At 42.1% G+C, this 14,005-nt stretch overlaps 1 protein-coding gene across 2 annotated transcripts in view; it reads left to right on the top strand.

Moving 5' to 3' along the window:
- LOC119406423 (guanine nucleotide-binding protein-like 1) overlaps nt 1-7,411 on the top strand; it is a 41,512-nt gene extending 34,101 nt beyond the window's left edge. For both annotated transcript variants that reach the window (XM_037673171.2, XM_037673179.2), the window contains exon 13: nt 7,178-7,411. In XM_037673171.2, coding sequence (XP_037529099.1) covers nt 7,178-7,368 — 191 coding nt within the window. In that variant the 3' untranslated portion in view covers nt 7,369-7,411. The remainder of the gene's footprint in view (nt 1-7,177) is intronic.
- The last annotated feature ends 6,594 nt before the right edge of the window (nt 7,412-14,005 follow it).

Here is a 14,005-nt window from a genome sequence, read left to right on the forward strand (position 1 = left end):
GTTCTTAATGCTACATACACACGGTGCATGCATAAATGACGCTCATGGTCAAATAAGCATGATTTATTTTATAGGAGGAACGTAACACAAGGTGATGGGCAAAGTTTTGAAAAGTGTAAAACATGGGAGTGTGCAAATCTCTGAAACTTTGCAATAAAAAATTACTAGGGGTGTGTGAATATCAAAATTTTCGAATACGAATCGAATATGAATACATAGCTTCGAATACGAATCGAATACCGAATAATCAAGAGAGGTAATTTTTTTTCCACCAGTAATATGTTATTTTACTACATATTTATGTCGAAAACAGTGCACTTGTGTGCTATCAGCACAAAATTTGTTATTGCACAAAAGAATATCTGTACTTGCCAGGAAGTGCATGACATGTGCTACTTTTAGTGGAGCTTGTGACTTAATGGCTTAGGCTCAATTCACATGTTGAACAAACTTTTTCTTTTCTTTATGTGGTAGCACTGTATTAGAAAAACAAACAACAAAAAAAAGTCACAGTTTCACCACAAGGGTGAAGCAGTGAATGCCATAGCAACAAACTGTAGTCTTATACGAAGTGAGGCTGGCAGCTGACTGTATTGTATCCGATCTCGTGTAACTACAAAAGGCTGTTGTAAGAGAATGCGGCTGCTCCAAGGAGAGATGCTCTGTCTGCATAGTCACTTCACGTTGAGAGCGCAGCACGTAGAAGGGTATACGAGCCGCCCGCTGTGATGGCTGTCAAGATAGCGCGCGCACCAGCGATCGCGACCGCACCCTTAGATTCAAAGTTCAAAGTTGCTGCTCATGCGGCACCCCCCCCTCACATCTTTTCATGCTCGTTAAAGACGGGCGGGGCGCTTCCTGTCTGCTCGACAGGAGGCCTCCTGAGCAGGGTGATGTTATCACATGCACCCTCTGTTTGACGGAAATGGGCCGGCTCGTTTGATCTCTGCTTCAGCCGCGTTCATCACCCCGCTCATGCGCTTTTACCCGCGGTAGAACATACGATGCGCGGGGGACCTTATCAATTTGGACTTTGTACGGGACATGATGGCGACGGCAAAAGCCCGTTGAGGCTGTCTATATGATTGTTATCGCAATAAAAAATAGCTTTCGCACCCGCCTTGGTGGCTTAGCGGCTGTGGCGGCATACTAGTGAGTACGAGGGCGCTGGTTTGATTCCTTCCCAGCTGCATTATGAAGGGGTCAAATGTAACAGTGTCCATCAAAGAGCCCCAGGTGGTCACAACTGATCAGGGTTCCCCCACTATCATCGTCATATCGGGGTTTTGGGAGTTTTGACACTACCCCCCCCCTTCCCCCCGAACTTTGTTATTTTTTATATACTTTCGCCCCTGTTATCACCGGTCGACACTCTAAGGCAAACAGGAGTATCTGTGGTGTCTATTAACCACACAACGATCATCATCGGGGTTGTTTTGTCTTTCCTTTCTCGAAAACTGTGTGCTGGCTACTTTCCTATCACGAACGCTATGTCATGCTGATAACCACATGGCGCGCAGTGATAACGGAAGGAAAGCCCGCGAGATAGGTGACATTATTGTTGGGTGGCAAAAAGACGCCCCGATACACTTTTATTTTATTAATTTATTTATTTATTTATTCTTAGTTTACGGAGCCGCAACTCCAGTTCAAAATGCGGTGTCGGCGACGAGCGCATTATTTCGCCACTTCGAGGACCGCCTTCGTGCACTCGTTGCTGCCGGCAGTAAACTGACGCTGGCGAAAGAGCGAGATAGGCGAGATCACACGAACGGATACGCCCGGGTGTGATGCACATTCGATGGATTCTAAAGGCGCGCTGTCAGGAACGCAGCGTAACTACGCGGTATATTCATCGCCTGCATGCGCCACAGCTGGCTATAAAGAAATATATGTGATCACGCCATAGTAAAGGTTACCAAATGTGCCCATTACTGGCGTTGCGATCGAATCATTTCGGAACTATGCCAAGTATAGTCGAGTTCCTTCGAATATTCGAAACTTCTCGTATACATGGTTTTCGAATCGAGTACAAATATTCCATATGTAATATTCGACTGATATTCGAAACTTTCGAATATTCGCACACCTCTACAAATTATATATTGCCCAGAATTGCCAGTTCCGCTTATAATAAGCGGACTTGGGATTCTTTTTTCACTGAATCCCTTGTAAAATTTTACAGTCGCTTGTCGTGTTTTTTGTGCTTCATTGCATTTTCCCAGCTAATATAGTTGTTTTAGTGATCATCACGTTCACCAGTAGAGTTTGTCATTCACTAATAGCGCGTTTGTCGATGACTGAGTAGTTGAGTGTTGAAGCCAAACATACGTTGGGGGAATGAACGAGTGCATGTTAATCATGCACTGGCAGACGTGCATTCAACCGTATGGAGACTACCCTGGAGGCAATTTTAAAAGTAAATATCTGCTTTCGTTCATAGTTGCACATATTTTCGCTGTACAAAATAGCTAAACTAATCTTTTGAACTCCCCTTCATATTTGAGTGACATTTTTTGTTATAATTAAAAATATTTTCAAGAATGAGAAAATTCATTTAATTGCCGTTTCTTTTGGACTTCTTCGCGATATTCGACCGCTTTTTTTGGGCTTCTTTTGTGATGATTATTTGCTTGTTAGCTCAGTAGCATATGGCAACTCTGATATTGCCTCATTCGATTCAGTTTTCCAGTCAAATACACAGTCACTATTTGTAAATATGAAGATTTCTCAAATAGTTTGCAAATATTTAAGGCTGGCAGCCGTGATGTGATGGGGGCAGAATGCAAAAACAATCGTGTACTTAGGCTTCAGTGCACCTTAAGGAAATACAGAGATTCAAAATTAAGTAGAGCTGTGCGAATAGCAAAATTTTGGGTGCGAAGCGAATTCGAATATTGAAGTGTAAGTGCAAATCGAATCGAATATTTTTAAAATACTTCTCGAATATTTCTAGAATATTTTTCAAATACTTTGAAGCGAAATTGCAGGAAGCAAAAAGTTAGAGAGGATTCCTAAGCATACTCTTATGAGATAGCAACATGAAAGTGTTTCTTTTCGCTAGGTTGATGAAGCACTGGCGGGGTGGTGTTTCATAGTTGTCTTATCAAGAATGAGGCAATGTAGAGGCCGAATTCTATTTATGTACATGATTTGGTGCGACCAAAGTGTTGCCGACAACACTTTACACATGATAGGCAAAGATGCCATTTCCTCAGCCTCTCCTCCTCTCTCAACTTCTGTGGAAGCCCAACTGATGTGGCAGACAAGGGTGTGCTCCCTTCATGTCCGGAGTTCCAAATCTGCCTCGTAGATGTCGATATACAAGAACATCTGAAATTTTCGATGCTAAAAAGCTTCGGCTTCCGATTTTTCGGACTTCCTGCCCAAATTTCAGGTCCAAAACAGCGTTAATTGAGCCCCCACCTCTGCCGCATCTTTCATTTGCATGTTGGAACCAGCGTTTTCTCGAGTTAGTACATTTGCGACCGTAGCAGAGCTTGAAAGGCAGCTTTGCCGCAATACCGGGGTGTGATGAGGTGAAGCATATTGAAAATCTGGAGACCACTTCCAATTGGACGTTGACTGTCTCTTGGCAAAGTTCAACCCTAACGGAGCTTGAGAGGCAGCTTTGCCGCAATACCTGGGTGTGACGAGGTGAGGCATATTGAAAATTTAGGGACCACTTCCAATCGGACGTGGACTCGTGTCTTGACTAAGTTCGACCACAAGTTCGACAGTAACGGAGCTTGAAAGGCAGCTTTGCCGCGAGAGTGTAGTGAGGTGAAGCATATTGAAAATCTGAAGGGGTCACTTTCAATCGGACGTTGACTATTTGTTTTTGGGAAGTTCGAATAGTAAAATTCCAGTGCGAATCGAATCGAATAGCAAACACTATTCGAAAAATATTCGAAACTTCGAATATTCGCACAACCCTAAAATTAAGTCCTCCACTACTGTACCATCATAAGCCACTGTGCAGTGTCTGTACATTAAACCGAACAATTTATTGTTTCTTTATCACAAATTTCGTTCACTAATGCATAAGCTGAAGCACAAGATAAACTTCCATCCTGGCGACCATGGGAATAGACATAAACCTAGCAATTTATATAAGAAAGTGCACCACATCACTCAGGGAATCGGCCTTTACCGTCTAAAATGTTGTCATTTTCACTCTCCTGCGAGTGCCAAGTATGCTAATAAATCGCTTATTTGCTCCTAATGCTTTATTTTTACTTTTATTCACTCTCCTTACCCCACGACTAGGCTTTGATCACCGGTGAACAATGTTTTGAGGGCCTATTTTAAAAAACTGCTGCGTGTCTCAACTTGTAGTGGCATCTCAGTAATTTTACACAAACTCGAGTTTTCATTTCTGCACGGTTCACATTTTCATCGCATGGAGGGGGTTCTTAAAGAGAGTGTGAGCTCAGAAGGTTAAAGCGCACTTGAGCGGCATGATGGCCTTGACATCCGAAACTGCGTGCACTCTCCAAAGAAAGCGAGATCCTGACACTGCTAGAAACGATCTGTCAAACTCTACAAGATGTGGTGACTCCATTGTCAGTGTCCCGTTGTCAGAGTTTATTTCAAATGAAGAAACATCAGCGTAGTGAATTTTCCTAATTATTTGTGTTTGTGAATTTTATTACATATTTTGTAATTACTGTTACTTTCCCGAAATGTATCTTTGAAATGTTCATTAAATACTCACATTTTGGTATACAACATTGTGCTGTGAATTTTTTTTTTCCTCCAAAAAAAATAAGTTTGGTAGCACCAAGCAAACATTTGAACATTTCACTATGTTTCATGTAAATTTTTTTACTCGGAGGGTACTTGATCTGTGGATATAATTCATTAAAGAAAAGTTGCCAAGTTATTGTGCAACAATTTGTATGTTTCTGAATTTTTTTAGACAAATTTTTGCCAGAAATGTTACTGCTTTCTCAAAAGTTTCTTAGAACTTTTTGATCTTTTTTCCTCTCTCTCTCTTTTTTTTAATATGAATTTTGTCGAACCAGTGAACATTGCTTACCTTTTAAAAGTAAACACCAATTGAAAGCACTTTCCTTTACCCTTCACTTTGAAAGAGCATATGCTTGGGTATGTTGGTAATTCATATTTCACTTTGCTATAATGCTTGACACTGTAACCCTAGTAGCTGTACCATAAGAAACTCCGAACTCAAGCGTACAAAAAATAGCTAATCTCCCCTTGGTAAGGAAAGAGTTAAGTAACACTTCATAACGTGCAGTGCAATCACAGAAACTTTTATGTTGAGAATATATGCCATGTTGTAAATAAAAGATTATTTTAGATTAATATGGTTGAAATGACTTCATGCGAGATGTATTTGATGCTTTATTCAATTTGATTCTGCCATTAGTATTCGATTTGTGCTTGGTCCAGGCTTGGAAATTGCAATTTGCACACTCCAATAGATAAAAGGATATGTGGAGTGATTTGAACAGTGGACATCTTCAGTAGCTTACAGAAACAGGTTTCATCAGTGATGAGAAAAGTAGAGAGAGTAGTCCATTCATGTTTTTTGCCTTGTACTAGTTGTTTTGATGTATGTATTTTCACAACTTCCTTCTCCTCTCTGTTATTGTCATCAGGGGTCGTTATATGCAAAAGAAAAGAAGGCTGGTATGTTGCCATGCGAGCGCAAGGTGAAAAAAGGTGTTTGAGTGGTTATTGTGACAAGCAAACGGTTTGCTTGTTTTGTGGCACAGTTTTCTAGGGCCAATAAAGGAGGGCCTTGGCATACGTTTGTCATTGAGTTTTGCAAGGTCTCAAATGTCGACAAAGGGGCAAAACTGCAGTGAAGCAGTCAGGTTGTCAATGTTTAAGAGGAGTAAGAGAGCCAGCACTCCACTGTTTTGAAAGGAAAGTGCCTGTAACATACAAAATCATCATAAAGTGGGCTCTTTCACAATACTGGTTTGAGAACATGTTTTTTTCACATGGTCGATTCTGAAAAGTGTTGGTTTTTCGGGGGTGGTTGATTCACTAGCCCATCAATCATGCACACATGCACAAACAAGCTAGTGTCCAGCTATCATGTCTAACATATAGGTCTAGGTGCCTCTATGAATACTCATGCTACACTTAAAAATTTAATTGAATAAAAAGTTCTGAAGGTATCACTCTGAAACTTTTATGGCAGCATCAGGGAGACATGCTGGATATTTGTGCCAATTTTCATCAACATCTGTTAAGTTATAAGAAAGTTGGTTTTCCAAAGCCACGTCCTCCCTTAAAGGGGCCCTGCAACACTTTTTCAGCATGGTCAGAAAACGCTGCCGATCGGTAGTCGAGGCTCCCGAGAATATGTGAGCCAAACATTATAGCGCAGCACGCGGCCTGGGATTTACAATAAAAAGAGAAGAGGAAGCTTAAAAGCGCTTCCTCTTCTCTCGACAAAAAAAATGATGCTTACGGCATCACAGGCAGGTTCCACGCCATTGGCTCATTTGAACATAACGCGCTCGGTAGTTACTGCGGCTGCCGCGAAAGGCCGCCACTCACCCGCGTGTGCGCGATCACACTGAAAGTATGCCACGCGTTCGAAAAAGAAAAAGAAAATGTGCTTAAGGTCGGGAGGCGCGCATGACGTACCTTCTTCCCTCGTGCCATCCCTATATTGAGCAGTAATATTAATGTAACCGACTGAAATGTGCAGCATTTGTCAGATCTGTCTCACCTGAAAAAAATGCTGCACGGTACTATGTTAATTCTTACTGTAACTTCAGGACAAATGATGTTAAGGACAGAATCATTTATGTTATGCCATGCAGCACACATTTGACATGTGGCAAGAGATTTTCATGTGCTTTGTTATTGTTACATAGGATGCATTAGGTAAGCTCAGCAAGAAAAAAAAATTTACATTAAAAGACATTGCTTATATATGCAACACTGATTATACAATCATAGAACAATAATTTGGAAAGTAGCAAAATTACAATTAGCCTGAGAATGGTTAAACTTGTGCTTTTAGAAAACAGCTAGAATATTTAGCAGATTAAACATTACCACTCTAGGTTTCAGCACTTGTGTAAAGGGAAAAGTCACTAATTTATGTAAATAGTAATCACGGTGGAACATTTTGTGGAATGGGAGCAGTGCGTGCTGTCGCTGTAAAGTATTTGTCTCCATGCAACTGCAGGCTCCGAAGTAGACAGTGCTCTGTTGGCTCGACTTGCAAGAATTCGCGGGGAGCCCCCAGTCAAGAGTGCTTCCTCTGGGAGTGAGCCAGAGGAGAGTGAAGATGACGATGAAGATAGTGAGGAAGATGACGAAGAGGAGGACCACTTCCAGACCAACAAGTTTGCAGCCTTGGCTAATGATGTAGAGTAGGTGCTAGAACCCTTCAAAGGCAGGAATAAAAGTATTTTGGAAAGTCACACAGATGTTTTTGCATTCTTTGCATTTCTCAGGACTAATGGGACAGATTTGTGCTGAGGCTTGTGAACAGAAGTTCTTCTCTGGTCAATTCCACAATGTGAGGTGATAAGCTGCATCAAGCAGGTAAGAACCTTTATGCACTAAATGACTTAAGAATGGTAATGCACACAGGTTTGTTTTTGTTGGACGACCTTGTGACAACAAAGCCATTTTTCCATTTTGCCGATTCCTTGTTGTCAAAGCGCAATCTTTGTGAGAGGAATGCTGAGAGTGATTGTTGCATCGGAAGGTGCACTGCAAACCACTGTACTTTGCTCAAAATCCGGTTGGCCCATTTTTAGCAGGTATGGCTAGTGAATAACCTAAGTCCTCGAACATGTACAAATCTTGTCGTCAGTCCAACCATATGCCCAAACCCTCACGTGATTCTTAGCACTCCCGTGTGAAGAACTATAAGGGCATGCTGTGCATGTTACCTACAGCATGATTTTGGAGGTGCTTAAATTTTTGTTAGTTATAACCATAATTATGCCATGACATGATGAGAAATTTAGGTTTTGAAATATATCACTTTGACTGTCCGTCCAAATTATTTCCGTATTTCGCTGCCAGGAGGACCCTCACCAAACATAACTAATAGGAAATTTCGGTTTTAAAGTTTACTAAAATTTGTGAGACACCATAAGATTTGGTAACATTAGAGGTGGAAGCAAACCAATTACTGCAAGCTGGTAGTGCAACAATGTGAGCTAGCCTCTCCATTAGGAGGCCCCCTCCCATAGCCACCGGAGTTCACAAGCAGCCTTCCTGCCCTACTTTCCATATAGTACTGTATAGACATGACCCCTGTCTTCTTTCTTTTTGCCCTTTTTGCTGTGCACATTTACAATGTAGGCTCAGCACCTAAATTCCCCTTTCGTTAATGAGAATGCTGTATTTCACAGTGCTGCTGGTTATCCACAGAGGGAATGCTGGTAGTGCCTGTAGTGACAGGGTGGTATTGCATGTTCCAAACCTGGCACTTTGAGCCTTGGCAGTTGTGCATTACAGATGTTAAAATTCAAGTTTCTAGAAAGCATTAATGCCTTGTACAGCAAGATTTCCAACTTTGTTATTATCTTTGGAGCTTCACGTCAAAGGAATACGCCCCGCCACGGTGGTCTAGTGGTTATGGCTCTCGACTGCTGACCCGAAGGTCGCGGGATCGAATCCCGGCCACGGCGGCTGCATTTTCGATGGAAGCAAAAATGTCTGAGGCCCGTATACTTAGATTTAGGTGCATGTTAAAGAACCCCAGATGATCGAAATTTCCGGAGCCCTCCACTACGCCGTCTCTCATAATCATATCGTGGTTTTGGGACATTAAAACCCCAGATATTATTATTATCACATCAAAGGAATACAAGAGGCCATTCCATACTTCATTTGTTTTCAAAAATATAAATTGAGGTAACCTACACCATATTCTGCATATATTGCATTCAAGTGCTTGATTATTGAAAGATTCCAGATTAGAAAGTCTGGCTTGCGATTCCTGTGATCTTGATGAAGTACTAAGGAGCCTATTTTGATTATGGTGCTGGTGATGTAAATTACAGTTAATGCAGGCACATTCGTGATACCTTTTGCTTGGCTTGGCTGCATTACACACGTTTGCTTAGCCAGCAGGCATTTCCCAAAATTTAGGTGGTACAGATTTCTGCACATTAAGATGTTGCTCTTTCCATGACTGAAAGCTCCCCTAAGCACACAGAAAGTACAGTATGCCAGAGGTAACACCAGCTTACTACAGCAAGATGGCAAGCTGGGCCAGTTGGTTAACGTTCATGTTTGAAAATTTGGCTGAAACGCACCGAAAAGCACAGACTAGAAGAAGCAGACAGGACTGCGCTTACTGTAAGTGCTGTCCTGCCTGCTTCTTCTAGTCTGTGTTTTTCGGTGATTTTCAACCAAATTTTCAAACATGAACCAGCTTACTGTTTTGTTTTGGCGTGCAGAAGTGGTGCATGTGCCTGCTCACATTCCTTGGTGTCATGGCTTTAACATGGTTGCAAGTTCACCTCCCAATGTGTTAATACATGGTGCCATCTATACTCCAGAATGTATCAATGCAGACTACTTAAGGGTGCATCAATCAAGTTCCACATTTAAGCCATTGGTCAGCATGCTTCTATCACTCACGCAAAAAGTTGTTTCTTTCATTGTTTGAAGGATCAAATACTAACTAGGCACAACTTTAAGAATGCGATGAAACGATTGCACTTAATTGTATTGTGGTGATCAAAAAATGTGAAGGTATCAGAAACCATGTACAGCATACACATTTCCAATTTGTACACCACAGCGTCAGTGGTGTCCCCCTTGATCTCTTCTTTTTCTGCACTTAAAAATAAATAGGTTGTGAACATAGTGCATCAGTGACCTGTGTGGGACTGGGGTGTACAACAGGCACCTAAAATTGAAAGTAATTTTGATGTCCCTTCAGCCCTTTCAATGTAGGATGTCATGGTGACGAGACCACTGTCATCCATGTGATATGGCTTGCTCAATGTGAGATGTGACCTATAAGGTCATATTCAGTTATGAAATCTTTCTATCAAATATTATGTAAAATTACTTTTAAAAGTTTGTTATATTAGCCAATGTGGAAAGAAACCTCTCGGAACTATCAAAAAGGTGTTTTTCAAGCTGTGACAGTAATTAGCACAAGAGTGCAACAACGCTGGTCTACATCTCTCCCTCTACATTTGCTGCCAATGGAAGGAAACAAAACTGAGAGAGCATTGAAAAACATGAGTGAAAACATGAGGGTTCCCTTTGCAGGCAAAGATATGGCAGTGCAGACAAACAAACATTCTTGCTCAATAAGCTTTCTCTCAGAGGTCAAGTGTTGGGCCGATACTGCAAGAGGAAAAGCGAAGGGAATGGCTTTGCAAAGAGTTCGCTTGCCAAGGCTGGCAGCAGTGCTCTCTTCCTTGTTTCTCAGGAAGAGATTTTTCGCAATACCTTCCATCAGATGATTGCTCTGCATATAGACAGTGCTTCTTAAGAGAGCAATTGTGGATGCACCCTCCCCTGTGCGATTTGCTGTTGCAGATCTCTCTCTCTTTCCCCATGTCTTTTTTTTTTGCCCATGTGTACAAAGGTGCACGCTGACTGCTATCTTTTCTACAGCCCCTCATCGCATCCACTGCAGTGAATGAGAGCACTGTATATGGAAGGGCTATATACTTGTCGACCGTGTTTAACCAGAAGTTCATAAATTCCATTTGCTGTGCTTGATATTTACAGCCCTACAGGATATGCACATGAATTCATTTTTTTCACTGCCCTCAATAACATCTTTTTTTGCTGTAGCTGGCAAAATGTGTGCATGTTTGTTTTATTTTGCCCCTAGTGCCCATTGGTATTACAGTGGGGTAAAAATACTACTACAAGTCAAGATGCAATGCAGATAAAGGAAAGATAGTTGAGAAGTTATACATTGTGAATACCAAGGATACAAACAGAAATAAGTACAAAATGTTATCAATTACAATTGATATAATTTACATGCATAATGTATGCATGTGCATGCATCCACAGCCATCTGTGTCTGAAAATCTTCTGTAACACAAAGTTTCATTTGTATGCATGATTGTGACTGAGCACATTTTTTCTCTTACATGCTAGGTGCTAATACAGCCCATTTCAGTAAACTTGATATCTTGACCTGCCTTTTAGCCCAGTCGCAATTAAATCTGCTCAGTGTGGCACCTACCTATGTAGAGTTCTTAGTTAACTTCAAACATTTCATGAATTCAAATGGACCCTTCATGCCCAGGTATGGTCAAATTGCTGTACGTCGACTATGTGATCGGATGCAGGTATGATTCCTGGCCACAGTGGCTGCATTTTGATGGATGTGAAACGAAAAAAAAAAAAAAACCTTTTGTACGTCGATTAAGGTTCATGTTGAAGAATACCAGGTGAAGGGGCGTAGGCAGAAATTTCTTTTGGGGAGGGGGGGGGGCACCTTTATGATCTGAAGTGTGGTCAGGGCAGGCAGATGTGGTCGAGTGTCATTTTGTGCTGTGTATGCCATGGTAAAAAAAAACTTCGGAGGGGGGGGGGGGACAGACCTGGCGTGCCCCCCCCCCCCTGGCTATGCCACTGCCCAGGTGATCATAATTACTCCACGGTCACCCACTGTCACGCGCCTTATGATCGTACTGTAGTTTTATCATGTAAAACCCAAATGTAGCCCCGCCACGGAGGTCTAGTGGTTATGGCGCTCGACTGCTGACCTGCAGGTCGCGGGATCGAATCCTGGCGGCCGCGGCAGCTGCATTTTTGATGGAGGCGAAAATGTTTGAAGTCCGTGTACTTAGATTTAGGTGCATGTTAAAGAACCCTAGGTGGTCGAAATTACCGGAGCCCTTCACTACGGCGTCTCTCATAATCATATCGTGGTTTTGGGATTTATTAAAACCCAAATATAATTTTTCGCCTGTGTAACTGCAAGTTTAGGCATGGGTATCAGTGCATCGAGTTCAAGCATAATTTGGTTTATTTTGTGTTTGCTTTGGGTATGTTCGGCTTCAACTAATCAAATTAATTCTGTTATATCTCCTTTTGCCTGAACTAGCATCCACAAATGGCATTTCGTCCTTGCTTTCCAGTGGTGTAGCCGGAAATTTTTTTTGCGGGGGGGAGGAGGGGGGTGTTCAAGCACCCTTTATGTATGGTGGTGCATGCGTTTGTATGTACGCATACAATTCCATAATTTGGATGGGGAGAGGTTGTACACCTGCTGGCTACGCCACTGTTGCATTCACCCATGTACTGGAGCTGAGGAACTGCATCACATTCACATGAGAAGTCGCACCTTTTTACAGCGAAGCTGTTTGTGGCTAGGGCATCTCCATCATCCACGAGCAAAAGCGTATGTGCCACAGAAATTGGGAAAACCCCACTACTCACCACTGGTCCACTAAAAATGAAGAGGAGAACACACGGGCGGCAAACACCAATTAAGATTGTGCACGAAACACCAAGCGCTTGTGGCAAAGCAGCAGGGGCGTAGCCAGGGGCTGTTGGGGGGTTCAACTCCCCCCCCCCCCGAAATTTTTCAATTTTGCTTTCGTATATACACACGCACACGTAGAAACGCACGCACAAACCTACATAAAGTATGGGTGAACCCCCCCCCCCCCAGAAAAAAAATTCTGCCTACGCCCCTGCACAGGAGACAAGATAAATGCACCTTGCAAAAAGGAGAATGCGGCAAAAAGACGCATACTGCTCAATTGGAAAACACTGAATGAGCATACGCTAAAATCAAAAGGGACTTTCTGGACAGACATTTTAGTATTTTATTGAAGGGCGTGCGATCGGGTATGCTTCAAAATTGTGTGTTGCCTCTGTGACACGTGCTAAACAGTTTTGCCGGTGATCCGCTTTTACAGAGTGTAATGGCTCCGCAATTTTTTCTTTATTTAGCTTTGCTGCACATCTCCAGTGGCAGCAATGTGCAATGGATCATTAACTGAAGTCATTTGCCATAGTTGGCAACGTTTATGTGTGTGTGACGATGACACTCGCTTGAAGTGCAGCTCTCTACAAATATATTGCAGCCATGACGGCAAGTGTGGAACACTCTTCCACACTTGCCTTCATGGCTGTGAGCGGCGCTGGCTAACACTCCCAGGATCACATAAAACAAATACCCAATAAAGTGGATGGGAAAGGGACTGTCGCTGTAGATCAATCGGTAGAGCATCGGACACGTTATCCGAAGGTTGTATGTTCGGTCCCTAACTGCGGCAAGTTGATTTTTCATTCACTTAAATTCCTTTCCATTTATGTCATGATTACTATACTTGTTAAAAGCTACAAATAATGTCTCCTATACCTCCCTTAGCTTCACTGTCTGTTGGTTTTATTGGGTTGTGTCGTTATGAGCTACAACACATAGGCGTACTGTTACACGCAAGTACACTACAGCTCATACTAAGCGTGATAACACACTACATAAATGAGACTCAAATTGAACCATGTTACGTCAAATACTGTATTGGAAAAAAAAATGCCACTGCATGAATGGGCTTTCAAACAGTGCTTGATTATAGCAACTTTTACAACAGCCTACTTATTTACGATAAAGCTTTTTTCAATGAGAGGAAGCAGCATAAAAGTTGTACTGCATATAGTACTAAGAGTGTAAGCATAGTGGAAATCAACTAGGTAAACCTTCAGCTTTAGGTGCCATGGAGCACAAATATGCTGTTGAAGTGTAAGGCATGATTGAACGTAAGTGTGCAAGGCAAGGCAATATTTGTTTTTGCAATATGTATGAGCACAGCCAAGCCACACCAACCATTTCTGACCTCTCTTCAACATACTCAGCGGTCAGACCTGCCAAAATTTATTTAGGATACGCATAATGAAACTAAAGGCAGCTACAAGTAGCCGTAGTAGTAATACTACTTACAAGAAGCACCAGTCATGCAAGAAGCTCCCATTCCATGCTTGCTTCACAGTGAGAATGAATGCTCACATAGTGCATTTTTGTATACGTGAACAATATAACTTTTTTCTAAATGTGTGC

This window comes from Rhipicephalus sanguineus, chromosome 1, assembly GCF_013339695.2.
Source record: "Rhipicephalus sanguineus isolate Rsan-2018 chromosome 1, BIME_Rsan_1.4, whole genome shotgun sequence".
NCBI classification, from domain to species: domain Eukaryota; kingdom Metazoa; phylum Arthropoda; class Arachnida; order Ixodida; family Ixodidae; genus Rhipicephalus; species Rhipicephalus sanguineus.